The sequence below is a fragment of the Nelumbo nucifera genome, chromosome 5 (genome assembly GCF_055504915.1).
Source record: "Nelumbo nucifera cultivar China Antique chromosome 5, China Antique-T2T, whole genome shotgun sequence".
Taxonomy (NCBI): Eukaryota; Viridiplantae; Streptophyta; class Magnoliopsida; order Proteales; family Nelumbonaceae; genus Nelumbo; species Nelumbo nucifera.
In genome coordinates this window covers 61,608,598-61,622,920 of record NC_142653.1, presented here as the reverse complement: position 1 = coordinate 61,622,920, position 14,323 = coordinate 61,608,598, and the positions used below count along the sequence as shown (strand labels likewise).

At 36.7% G+C, this 14,323-nt stretch overlaps 1 protein-coding gene and 1 long non-coding RNA gene across 6 annotated transcripts in view; one reads left to right on the top strand and one right to left on the bottom strand.

The window, feature by feature from the left end:
- LOC104586967 (prolyl 4-hydroxylase 1) overlaps nt 1-8,228 on the top strand; it is an 80,781-nt gene extending 72,553 nt beyond the window's left edge. For all 5 annotated transcript variants that reach the window (XM_010244380.2, XM_010244377.2, XM_010244378.2 and 2 more), the window contains 2 exons: nt 1,633-1,725; nt 7,872-8,228. In XM_010244380.2, the coding sequence (XP_010242682.1) occupies nt 1,633-1,725; nt 7,872-7,979 (201 nt within the window). In that variant the 3' untranslated portion in view covers nt 7,980-8,228. The remainder of the gene's footprint in view (nt 1-1,632; nt 1,726-7,871) is intronic.
- A 2,483-nt stretch (nt 8,229-10,711) lies between these two features.
- On the bottom strand, nt 10,712-14,095 carry LOC104586968 (uncharacterized). The gene is made up of 4 exons (XR_733532.3): nt 13,861-14,095; nt 13,693-13,765; nt 12,019-12,099; nt 10,712-11,142 (listed from the first exon to the last, which is right to left on the bottom strand). It is a non-coding gene; the product is annotated as an uncharacterized LOC104586968 (long non-coding RNA).
- Between the last annotated feature and the right edge of the window lie 228 nt (nt 14,096-14,323).

The window sequence follows — 14,323 nt, the reverse complement described above, 5'->3', positions numbered from 1 at the left end:
TTTAGAGACAGACTAGTATTAAGGGAAAAATGGAATTTGAATGAAAAGACTAATAATATGTAGCTTGAAATGGATAATTATATAATGGAAGTAGCAAAGGGCATTTTAGAGAATTAAAAGGGAAATGGTGAAGTGCTAAAGAAACTTTGTGAACTAGACACTAAAAAGAGAAAATGAATTTATAAACTAGCATAAACAAAATAAAGGAAAAGAAGAGATTTAAACCATGATTGGTGCATTATAAAGGAAGATCAAGACAGACTTGGTAAAAGATGAAGAAATCAAGGAAATATGGAAAAACTATTTTCAAAAAATTATTAAATGAACAACACGTAGAGTTGAAGTACTATGTTAGGAACCTGCCCAACTCAGGGCTCTTCGAGGGGCCAACCTCCTGAATTCTTGGAAGGAGAGAGAGAGAGAGAGAGTTTAATGCTGAAAGAGTCCTCCCTTATTCCTTTTTGGCTCTACTACTTGTAGTGTTACAGCTGTTACAAGTGGATGGCAGTTGTGACAAGTGGCTGCTGATGTGGCCTCTTCTTGTAACTGACTAACTGCCTTTTGTTGGTCTGTTCCAATAGTCTTGACAGTCCAATTGGGTGGCAGTTGTTACAAGTGGATGGCGGTTATTACAAGTGGCTGGTTAGTGGCCTCCTCTAGTATGAAATGATTTAAGTGCTCATAATTTATCAATTGATATGACATTAAATAGAACAGAATGGCAAAACAGGATTCATGTAGCTGACCCCATATAGTTGGGATAAGGCTTAGATGATTATGGAAGGTCATCACTGCTGCTATGTTTTGGACCATCTAGTGGGAAAAGGAGCTCTGGAATCTTTGATAACTCTGGTAGCCAGGAGGAGTTGATAAGGAGGGTAGCATGGCGTATTGCTTCCTAGCTCTTAGTGAGGTGTCTTTTCAGGGGTGCACCTATCTGTTCAATATTAAAATCCGAGGTTTGGTTTTCTTAATATTTTGGGGATTAATTTGTAATGATCATGTATAGGCACTCACTAAATTCTAAATATGAGGACCATACCCTATACAGTTTCCTTATATTAATGATATCATAACTTATCTTTCTCAAAAAAAAAAAAAAGAAAGAAAGAAGGAAATAATTGCTTATTACTCACTAATGCCATTTCTAATATGGTAAGCCTTTTTCGTTTATCAGTAACAGTGAAAATATTTTATTGATTTAAATAGAAATATAGTGTATAGCAGAGTGATAAGTTTTTTGAGTCAATTTCAATCTCCCCCTCCCCCCCCCCCCCGCCTTTGTGCAATCACTTTTTGCTGTTAACCCCTATCTTTCCAATCCATCCGTTTAGCCCATTAGCTGACCAAGATGACCACTGTATTCTTCCTCCCAAATTCTTTATTATTTCTTTAGCTTCTCTGATTTTCATATCTATGATTCCATGGTCCCCTCTTAGTGCTGCCCAGAAAACCTGTTTTGACCCTAAAGAGTCCCCTAATAATGTGAAACTTTCAACTTAGTAACAATTTAACCATTTCATCTACCCTTCATGCTCTCTAGATATCTTTATATCTTCCCTCTATTAGTATTTTTGTATTGCTTGATATAAATGGACCATATGATTTGCTTTAAATTTAAAATGGTTTCAGGCTGGATCAGGGGAATGCACATGTGGCGGGAAGATTCTAAAAGGGATGTCTGTAAAACCAGTCAAAGGAAATGCAGTGCTATTCTGGAGCATGGTCTGTTTCTTTGTATCCCAGTAGACTAGTTAATTTAAGCATATGCTGCAAGTTAATCTAAGATGACAATAAGTATCTTTAATGAGGAAAACAATTGATCTAGTAGCTTGGATTTTTCACTGTATTAATTTACTAGTTGCTTATTCAGGAATTGTTCCATTGGTTGAAATGATCTCATAGAGTATGTTGTCATGCTCAGCTCAGTATATCTCTCCTTAAGTAATATAGAAGCCTTTATTCCCAAGTATCATTCTATGTTTACTTGGTTCTCTTGTACCTAAATATCCTTGGGGTCTTTTTAAAGATTAGCTTGGGTTAACACCAAGTCTCTTAGGTCCTTTTGTCTTACACTCTTATAGGGACAACTGAGTGACACATGACTTTGGTTTTGGACATAGTTGGATTATGCCGTTGTGGCAATGTACTCAATAGAATTAATTTTTTGATAAATAACAGAAGCATTTCATTAAAATAATGGAGATAAACTCTCTTACTAGAAGAAGAAAAGGGAGAGATAAACTCTCTTAACTCTTCCAAAACAGAAAAAAAAAATTACCATGTTGCCCAAAAAAAACTAATTTCTTCCCACCCCTTGTTTAGCCAAACAGTCAACAAAAGAATTAGCATATCTTTTCACCCATTATATGATGACCTTTGTTGAGTTGGGCCGATTTCTAGTTATTGGGCCCAATTATTTATCTTTTATTTTTAAGTTGTTAAGTTAGGAAGTTATTGGGCTTTAGGCCCATTAGTTTATGTTTTTTAAGTTGTGACTGTTAAGCTACTCAAGTAGCCGCCCTACTGAAGGCATTCTTGTATTCTCTTATTCTTTTGATTTGAGTATATAATACAAAGAGAGGTTGGCGGCCAGAACTAATTCAATTCTGGTTGACATCCCACTCCTTTTCTTCTCTCTTCTCTCTTCTCTCTATTGCTGAAACTCTTCATCTTCTTCTTCTTTCTCTTCACAGGGAATTCATCTAAAACTGTAATCAGTGATTTCTACTTGGTATCAGAGCAGGCCGAAGGTTCCTTGAGCTGTTCTATAATGCAGCCCTAGATCGGCCGACTGCATGGTGATTTGAGAGGCTGATCGAAGATCTTAGGTAAGCTTAGTTTTTGGATTTTTTGGTGGATCTGTTTTGCCCTGTAGCTGGTCTAGGGTTTCCCATCAAATTCAGGAAAAACTAGAGAAAGGGGGAGAGTCATGTTTCTGTTTGACTCTTCAATTTTGACCTAGGAAGTGGTGCCCTAATTTTTTAGGGTTCCTTGGAGTTTTCTGAAGGGGGCGGTTCAAGTCCTGCTTGTTTTGGAGGTCTCTGAAGAGAAAGGCTGCCTCTTATCTTTTTTCTCCCATCCTACAGAAAAGGAATCTTTTGTGAGAGGATCATTTAGGGCACCAGAAGGGTGTTGGTGGTACTAGAAGTGATTTATTTGATATTCTTTCATCTTATAGTAACCTTCTAATCCCTTTTGAGAATTATGGAGGGTAACGGAGTTGAAAACAAACCCGGGAGTGAAATGAGACCAGTGGAAGGAGGTGTTGGAGACCTTTCCGAGGTTGGGACCATTACTATAGTTAAGTTGGATGGTTCAAATTACTTAGAATGGTCAACAATCTGCAAAGATGGCCACTAGTGCTCGCGGGAAGTTAGAGACTAGTGGAAGGAGGTGTTGGAGACCTTTCCGAGGTTGGGACCATTACTATAGTTAAGTTGGATGGTTCAAATTACTTAGAATGGTCAACAATCTGCAAAGATGGCCACTAGTGCTCGCGGGAAGTTAGGGTACACCACTAGTGAGGAAATGAAACCCGAAACTAACAGCTCCCGGTGGGTACAGGAAAATTATATGGTGATGACTTGGTTGTGTAATTCGATGCTGCCCCATATAAGTAAGAATTTTTTGTAGTCAAATACAGCTAAGGAAATATGGGATGGGGTTGTAGAAACCTACTCACAGAGTGAGAATGTTGCTAGGACCTATCAGTTGAGGAATCAAATTATTGCTACAAGGCAGGGAGATAGACCTATTGTTGTTTACTTTTCAGCCCTTGAAACTTGTGGTAGGAGATCGACCATCTGGAGACAGTTGTTTGGGAAACCACTAAGGATGCAGCTACCTATCAGAAACTCCTAGAGAAGTATAGGGTTTTTGAATTTCTTGTTGGCCTTAATCATGAGTATGATATTGCAAGACAGCATATTCTTTCTAGGGACAGTGTTACTCTCTCCCAGGCATATGCCTTTGTATCAGGGGAAGAGAGCAGGAGAAATGTGACGATGAAAAATTCTGGTTTTGATCAATCAGCCATGGTTAGCACCGTGAAACCTAAACAAGGTGGAGAACCGGGGTGTCAGTGAAATCAGGAAGGAAGACAAAAAGGATTTGATTTGTGACTACTATAAGAAGCCTAAACACACAAGAGATACCTGTTGTAAGCTTCATCCTCATCTTGTGTCGAATAGACTCAAAAAAAAGAAGGGAAATGCTCACATGGCAGTCACTGGTGACATACCGGCCCCTCCTACTATAGCTACTCTGGAGTCTACTTCAGGAGTCTGCACCCTTGTTGGGGGTAACCTAGTCTCGTGGAAAAGTAAGAAACAGACAATGGTGGTCAGATCAAGTGCAGAAGCTGAATACAAGGCCATGGCACATGGAGTTTCAGAACTTCTCTGGATTCGTTCCTTGTTAGGAGAGATTGGTGTAAAGGCCAAACCTATGATGTTGTACTGTGATAATCAGGCAGCAATTAACATTGCCCATAACCCAGTTCAGCATGACCGAACAAAGCACATTGAAGTGGATAGACATTTCCTCAGAGAAAGGGTGCTTCTGGGGAAGTTTGTCTCCCATACATTGCTTCTGATTTGTAGTTTGTTGATGTTCTCACAAAAGGTGTTGCAAGGAGCAAGCTGGAGCATGACCTACGCAAGTTGGGAATGTGTGACATTTACTCCCAACTTGAGGGGGAGTGTTGAGTTGGGCCGATTTCTAGTTATTGGGCACAGTTATTTATCTTTTATTTTTAAGTTGTTAAGTTAGGAAGTTATTGGGCTTTAGACCCATTAGTTTATGTTTTTTAAGTTGTGATTGTTCAGCTGCTTAAGTAACCGCTCTACTGAGGGCATTCTTGTAATCTCTTATTCTTTTGATTTGAGTATGTAATACAAAGAGGGGTTGGCGGCCAGAACTAATTTAATTCTGGTTGACATCCCACTCATTTCCTTCTCCTCTCTTCTCTGTACTGTTGAAACTCTTCATCTTCTTCTTCTTTCTCTTCACAAGGAATTCATCTAAAACTGCAATAAGTGATTTCTACTACCTCCATGTTTTCTATTAGACTTCTCAAAGATGTAGCCCCACTAACCAATATCCTCCTCTTTTTGCAGCCAATTAATAACAAACTTGGAATCTCATTCAATCACCAGCTTCTTGATAAGTAATTCCTTAGCCTTTTTTACTCCTTCCATCACAGCCATTATTTCAGCCCTGAAACAGTCACCCTCCCCAGTTGAGCCCAGAAAAAGAGCAAGGACTCTACTGCCCTCATCCCTAAATACTCCACCTATACCTGGAGGACCTGGATTTCCTTCACTGCTTCCGTCAAAGTTCAACTTTATGAAGCCTCCATTAGGTGGTGACCACAAAGACCTAACCCAAGCCTTAAAGGAGGAAGAGCAATCAATCTCAAACCACTTCCTCATCAAATTCTCAATAGAAAAATCCTTGAGAGATTCAGAGGCTTCACCCAATGAACCACCCTAATAGTAATTATTTCAATTAAAGAACTCCTGCTTCTCTCCACTCCTGAGAGAATTCTTTTGTTCCTTTCTTTGCAAATCATCCAGCACAGAACAGCCCTTGTACACCTCCAAGTGGTTCTCCCCCTCTTCTTTGGCCAGCTAATCATGTTGGGGGGAAATAGGATTTGTATAGGTGGGGGGTTCGACCTTGGTCTAAACAAAGAAGAAAACCATTCCGAGAAAGAGCAAAAAGGGTAGGAGATTAATAAGTGAAAGCGAAGTCTCACCCTCAGCTTTACAGAGAGAACACCAGTGGGGTGGGGTGGGGGGATAATGACTAATGAGGTCTTTTTCGCTGGAGCAAATCACAGATATTAATTCTTTCTATGTACACTTTCCAGCAAAAACAGCAACTCTAGGTGGAATAGGTCTACTCCAAACATCTATAACCGGAAAAGGTAATCTATGCTATCACTTGGATGTATTAAGGACCTAAAAAAAGAGACACATGTTGTGAGGGATCCAGAAGGTGTCCAAACTCAACTATCCCTTTTTAGAGGATTTAAGACTTATTTCTAAGGACATTGGAGAAGAGTCAAAACAGTATTTATTTCCGATTCATGAAGAACCCTTCTAAAAACCAAGTCCTAATCAATTCTAGACCTAGAGTTGGAATGAGTTAAGAAAGAGGATATCTGTTCATCCCTACGGTTTGACAAGGCAAATAAGGATGGAATTGTTCCTTCAAGGTTGAATTACCCAACCAAACATGTTCCTAAAATTTAATATAGTTCCCAATGCTAGGACTATACCTGATAAAAGGTAGAAATGATGGAAGGATGTCATGAATGGATTTCCAAGGAGAAGCTCTTGTTGCTTATTCTACACTCTAGAGTCCCAACCTCCAGCCGTAAGTCCATGAACGCTAATGGTTACTTTTGCCCACACTTTGTACCTATGAATTGGCAATCTCCACAACCATTTTTCAACAAGGCCATGTTCTTTTCTTGAATATTCCCAACTAGGTCACCATATTCTTTACTTCTGACTATCTCCCAAGTAACCCCGTGATCCTTTTTCTTCTCCCCTGGTTCCCATGAAAGTCCCTCATCAACTTTTCCAATCTTCCGATCCCTTGTGGAATTCAAAACACTAACATAAAGTAGATGGGAAGATTAGGCAAAGTGGACTTAATCAATGCAATCCTTCCACCCAAAGATAAATAATTGCTTTTCCAAGAAGCCAATTTCTTAGTAAACCTTTCTACCATGGATTCAAAAAGTTGCTATTTCTTCGACTATCCCCCAAAGGTAAGCCTAAGTAATAAGTAATTCATGGGCCACTGAGAAATCACACATCCTAAAACTTCTGTCCCTTCTATTATTTCTCTCTCATCCATATTCAATCCCACAATGCAACTCTTTTCAAAATTGATTTTCATATTAAACATCTTCTCAAAGACTTGTATTATCAGTTTTAAATTCCTAACCCAACTCAGAACACCTCCTCCATAGAAGAGAATTGTATCTTCCACAACCTACCATAGTCAGTCTTCATGATTAGTCTCCCAAGAACATCAACAATTAGAGTAAAAAGAAAAGGCAGAAGAGGGTCTCCTTGCCTTAATCCTTTGAGGGCTGGAAAATGTCATAGGCTTTCTCTAGATCCAGTTTACATACTAAACCTTTCTTCCAAATCCTTTTCATCTCTTCAACACTCTCATTGGCAATCAAATTCTTGTCAATGATTTTAATAATCTGATCGGATCTGGATGTTAAAACCTGCATCTATTTAATAATCTGATTGGATGTGGATTTGACCATATCGATCTGACAAAATCTGAGTCCGAGTATATGTAATATGAGAGAATATATATATATATATATATATATATATATATATATATATATATATATATATATATATATATATACACACACACACACACACCCAATTACAGCCTTAATGAACAAAGGTCTAGGAGCCCGTTGGTTGCCTGGAAAACACCATTTTTCTACCAAACCATCAGATTTTCCCTTTTGGAGGAAAGCTAGAGGCATATATCTATTAATAACATGAAGATACGTTCTGATGATTTTCACTAAATATACAATGTTATCCAAATCACAAGAAAAGCAAATTATTCTCTTTTTATTTGCATAAAAATAAATTCTTCAGAATCTTTTGCAATGCATTCAAGGTAACTGTTAGATTAGCATGATCAAACTTTTATTAGCTTTAGGATAAAACTTCGTTATTTTCCCTTTGATAAATTATCTCTACATTTCAGTTGAGTCTATGCTGTAAACTAATGGCTATTTATCGAATTTGGATCAAGAACACCTTGCATCCCTGATTCCAAAATATGATTTTATTGAACTCTTTTGTTTTCTTCAGGGGCTAGATGGACAGTCAGATCCAAATAGTATACATGGAGGATGTGAAGTGTTGTCAGGAGAGAAGTGGTCTGCTACAAAATGGATGAGACAGAGAATTGCTTCTTGATTCTTTGTCAAGTGAGCTGTCCTTCCCCCTTCCTTTCCCTGGAAAAGAGAATAAAGAAAAGAAAGAAGAGAAAGTATACGTATAGCTTTTTGCTTTACGATTGGTTATTTTGTATGCCGGTCCAGCTCTGAGAATTGTTTCATGTGAAGCACATAATTCAATTGAATATTATAGCTTTCTAGCTTTAGATTATTAGTGTTACAATTTAGTAACTTGAGCCAATGTTAAGGTGAAGATGGTGAATTTTCATTGGATTTTGTTTTGTGAAACAAAAATAATTGATTTTTTAATATTTAAAAATATATAAAAATGAAAAATATACAAAAAATAGTTGCCTTTTGGTTCTTAGAATGGCAAATTCCACACATCGGATTTCCTGCCCACCGGAGTCTACTCGTACTCATAAGACACTGCAGCCGGTAATTTCTATTGAAACCTTACCAAAAGCCACACCTTAAGTCGCCTGTAATTTATGAATCATTTCACCTACATATGAACTATAATTTAGGATTCCTTGTGAACCCCATTTAACTTCCGTAGGCTTTTGTCAACCAAGTATTATAGTTTTCAAAGCACCTGGGCGAGGCTAGGCAGCAGGAGGATGCAATTTCGTGTAGTTGCCTAGGTGATGATACTTTTCATAAGAAAAGTATAAGCTCGTGTTGAAGTATGGAAAATCAAGAGAAGAAAAAGAAAGAAAAACTTAAAAAATGTAGGGGCAGAACCCTTAGGCTCAGTTTGGAAAGAGTATATATGCAAATATGTACAGCATAAATACATACAAAATAATACAAAATATAAGGTTTTGCACTCTACATATTTGCATTTGTAGTCCTTTCAAACTCAGCCCTATGTTTGTTATAGCCTTATAGGAAAAGAATAAAAGAAATGGTGAAAGAAGATTGTATCGATTAGACAATTTCAAGTTCTTTTATTGGTTCAGGTTTTAATGTCTTTGAGGGTTTAAAAAATATTGGTTCAAGTGTTGATTTTTTTTTTTGGCTTTAGGTTCTAGTGTTGATTAAACTCTAATAAATATGAAAATAATAAAAACAAATTAGTATATATAAACACAATGAATCCATTATTTGGATGTGCCAAGTGAAAATGGATGGAATCTGAGATTTGGAAGTGTGCACCGTTCTAGGCTGGCATTGTGCACTTTTGCGGGCTACTTGCATGGTAGCGAGCCATGCCATGTTGACACGCAAGCCTCAGCAAGCTCAACATGAATCCCCCAAGAGGGGAGATCGGTACAACCCAAGGCCCAAGCCTTAGTGGATCCATGCCATGTTGGGTTGAGCCATAGGCCAACATGACTTATAAGAAAAATTGAAATAAGAACATAATGAAAAATTAAAATAAATTAACAAGACAGACAAAAAATTAAAAAAAAAATCTTAAAATTTTATTCCATATGAATTAATGTGCACAATTGTTTATATATGAAAAAATAAAATAGAATTGAAAAAATCACATTAAACTTGGAACAAAATAGTATAATAAAATTGAAAATAAAAATTCATATACCAATAATAATAATAATAATAATAATAATTATTATTATTATTATTATTTTAAATGGCTATAATATCATTTGATCTAATTGAGAGACTTGTAGAGTTTTAGTGTAGTACTATTGTAAACACTTAGAATCATAGGGATAACTCAAACTCAGACACTTACACTCAAACTTTCTTAACTTAACATTTAGGGGGTTTTTTTTTCTGGATTTGGAGAGGGGGGGAGGGGGCAAGTTGGTCAATGGGATTTTGGTTCCCATTGACCAAGAATCCCATGTTCTTTTTTCAACTTTATGTGGGGATCAGGGAAAGCTTTTTTCTTGGGTATCACTTACCCAAGAAAGTGATACCCATCTCCTAGGTGGGTAAATAACTTCTCCACATAGGGGGAAAATTGTCAATACTTGAATGGGACAAAAAATGTTATTTTAATAATGGATTTTTATAGCTAAACTGGTCATTGCCTTATTTACCTGAGTAATAAAATAACATGGGTAAATACACTTACCTGTGTAAGTGTTTCACAAGAAAATCTTATCCAGATAATTGTATTTACCTGGGTAAGTAACTTACCGTAAAGTGAATGGGGCCTTAGATATCTTACAAGCTACAACGTTAAGGGATACCACAAGAGGGAGAAGACAATCATAGGTTTTTACAAAGAGGAAATGTTATAAGGAATTTTTCTATGACCCCCACCATCCCCTAATGACCCCTAATGTTATAAGCTTTTAGAGAGATTCCTCCTTATCCAATGCCTTGTTTTGAGATGTCTTATCTAATCATACTATTCAGGATTATATCTATTAGACTCTTACAAGATGTTATTGTTGATGATAAGAGGGAATCCTTTTTTTTCTTATTTGTTGGTAACTTTACTTTTTTTCGGTCATAGTGGCTCTATTTCTATATTGCATCCGTGTTAGATTTTCTACCAGATTCTTTACGCCCGTCATTTATTCTTTTGCCTAGTTGAAGAATCATTTCAGAGAGTTGTTGTATCATCATGTTAGGGAGTTTTTCTTGTAAATATTATTGGAATGATTCGAATAGAGTCTGGAAGATATGTTCTTTTGGCTGTGTTTGGTTGGAGTACGAATACAAATTTGTAGAATGCAAAACAAAAATGGTTGGTTCATGTGAATGCAAAGTGGTTCAAGATTTACACATCCACTTTGCACTCAGTTCATTTGTTTTGAGAGATGCAAATAAGAATACAATTTTTGTGGATGTTTGGCATTTTCATCAATGCAAATATAATTGTTCCTTGCTACCAAATGGTGTTCCAGCTACTCCCACCATTAAACAAATATAAAAAATAAGACCATTAAATAAATATAAAAAATAACAAAAATCCTTTTGTTAGAGACTTCTTTTTGAAATTACAGAATCTAGCAAATCTCTTGCTGAGTGCAGTTTTGAAAGTAAGAGTAGGCTCAACTTCTTCTGGTTCTTCTGTTGAAATACAAGGGCAGACATAAGAGCTATAGCTTGATCTGGTTCCAGATCATCCAGTTGGTTCTCAAACAAACATTTGTGCATATCAACTCTTCCCCAGAATTCATTTCACATGCAACACGTTCCTTGATCTGAATTACAAGATCAGCATCTATGCAGCCAATTTCCTTCGGTAAATCAATCTGCAAAAGCATTAATATGTTATAAAAACTTCAGTTACCATGTATCATTGCTTCTAAGATGATTTCACACTAGACATGATATAAATATGAACACCATTTTCTACCAGATTAGCTGTGGGCATAAGAATGCAGGCAACAAGTGTTCTAGGAGATAACTAACATTTGAACTTCCACAAGGATAATCGGTAATATGAATATGTTTTTCACTCTTCTTACCCAACAATCAAGGTTGATGGGTTGCCTTCCACAACTAGCTTCTTCATATTGAAACCATAAAAATCTAAACAAAGACATCATACTGAAGTAGGAACTCAATTACAAGTATTTGTCAATCTATATGTATCGGCATAAATTTATTGACAAAGTGTAAAATGAAAAATAGGACCCATTTCACATTTCCATGCCTAAAATACTCTTCTACTTCATTTTTAACAGCCCAATAGACCAAGATACTTACCAAACAGTCTTAGTCTTTAAAGACAAGCTCCAAAAAGCTCATCATGTCTTTTGGCCTGCTGGGCTATCGAAAGAACTACTAAAAAAGAATTGCAAAACAGCCTCTATGATTTTGATGCAGGAAATTCCCCAGGTAAGAACCACTACAAAATTAGTAGGTCCCAATTACAATGCATGTATAAACAAGTCAAACAAAAATTCCATTTCTGAATACAAATGATTACTAGAATTCAAAACTAAATTTTTTTTGCCACCTCCATGCCTGTGCAATGGATGCCCTAAAAAGAGATTAGTTGTTCTTCAGATTATACATGGTTCTTCAAAGAAATACATTTTCTCATACATACATCCAATCTTTCTCCCATATAACATACTTTTATTGGTTATATACACATATATAATAGAGGAAGTTAGACATACCCGGAAGACATCATCCAGAGGAAACCTTTCTGTTTTCCCAGACAGCAAGCTTGGCCGAACTTCTATGACAAGTACCTCCCACTGGACCAAATTTCACAAAATGAACAATGTTATGCAAAAGAACATTGCTAAACAGCACTAGAGAATAAGCTATGAGAATGTCAGTAATATAAATGAACATGAAAGCTTAAAAAATAAGAAATCCAATGCAAATGAATTGTGTGGGTTAAAATAATAAAAGAAGTAAATAAGAATAATATAAAATCCAGACCTATAACAAACTTCCCTGAAACGTTATTGAAAATGGCTTGACAACTGGATGTGTATTGTATTTCTTCTCTAATTAATGAAATCCATAATTCATCACCATCATCATCCAAGCCTTATTACAACCATATCAGGGTTCCACTATGATATGGGAAAAATATGATATCTGAAAAACTTCTGACCAGTCAACCGGAATCATAAACATGGTAGCCAATTAGGTGTTACTTATCAAAACTCATGGGTGGGTTTTGATTGGTCAAAACTCTTCCTATACCGTATCTTTTCCGCATCATAGATTTTCCCAGACAAAAAACATGTACAACAAGTTGCTGTATACAGGGGTATAAACAATCAATATACATATAATCCTAAAACCCCACATCCTGCTTTACAAAAAGATTATCATATACAAAAAAGGAATTAAAATTTCTCTCCCTGAATAGTTTGTTCGTAGTAAGCCAAGAAAACAATTTCCCCAAGATTTTCTGGTATGCTGTGTCTACTGAGCTGCTCTTGTTTTTGAAAATCCTTGCATTTCTCCTTCCATACACCAAGAAACTGCTGCAAGAGCAATTTTCCACACCACCTTTCCCCTCTTAGTTAGACCTCTCCAGCTTTGTATAAAATCCACCACCAATTCTGGAATACAAGTTTTCACCTCAAATAATTTCCATATCTTTGATCAAGTCCCATGGGAAAATCTGCAATGTAACATTAGATGGCTAACTGACTCAACCTACCACTCACATAAAACGCAATTAGGGGACTCCAGATACATACTCTTCCTGATCAAGTTGTCCCTGGTTAAAATTATGTTTAGATAGGTAGTTCAAACGAAGGAAGCTACCTTTGAAGGGGCATTATTACACCAAACGATATTTACCGGAATGGCCTGATCCTCTGTTCTGGAAATGTAATTGTAGGAAGACTAGACAGTAAAAGCTCCAGACTTGGGAAATGTAATTCCCAGGAGCAGCCCAGCCCCTTCGAAAGTGAGAAAAACCCTCCAACACCCAACGTTCCAATGCACTTAATCAATCAAAAAGAATACGAAAATGATCCTCACACTTATCAGTCAAACTAAACAAGAATAAATCAACAGACAAGCAATAACTCTAGCATTCTTCCAAAAAAAAAAAAAAAAACAGACAAGCAAGAATTTATTCTTCACTCTCTAGCATTCTTTTCAGCCTGTAATTGGTCGGATTAATTTCAATTTGCAAGGGATAACACCATCGTATTGAAAGAAACAGTACCAACATAGAACCAATTGCATCCAAAACAGACTGAAATATGTCAAAACATAAAGCTAGGCATCCTAATTAGTAATTAGAAGGAGATGAGGTAGAAGGCAGAATGCAGTCAATGGAAAAATGGAAGTAGATAGCAAGGTAGATGGAACATTACCCAGAAATAAAGAGGTTAGGACTCTCTCTTAAAACAGAAAATCCAACAAATGGAAAAATGGATGGAACACGACCTAAAAACGAAGAGGTTAGGATTCTCTCAGAGGAAAACTGAACAAACAACAAAGTAGAGTGAAGGAAATCGGAAAATGAAGGTAGAACGGATTACCTCTATGAAAACGAAGGCAGTTCAGAGTCGTTCTACTCCGTTTTTACTCCGTTTCTCCTCTATCTACACCGTTTCTACACAGTCGCTCGCAGCTACCTTTGGCTCGCAGTTCAGAGTCGCTCGCCGTTCTCTTCTGTCTCTATTTTTCTTCGAGGGTTTTGGAGAAAAAAAATCAAAACCGATGCAACCACAATACCTATTTACTTCGACCGACGAATCGACGATAAGAACAAAATTTTCTTTTCTTTTTAAAAGCAATATTTTGTCCTACTTTCGATGCAAATATAAAAAAATATACAAATTTGCATCGAAAATCGATGCATTTTTGAAACCTAACCAAACGGATGCAAATCTGAACCGGAGTGCAAATTTGCAACGATTCAGATTTGCACTCCAACCAAACGCAGCCTTATATTAAGTCCTAAAAAGGTAAAATTATGACACATAGAACACTAGGACTTGA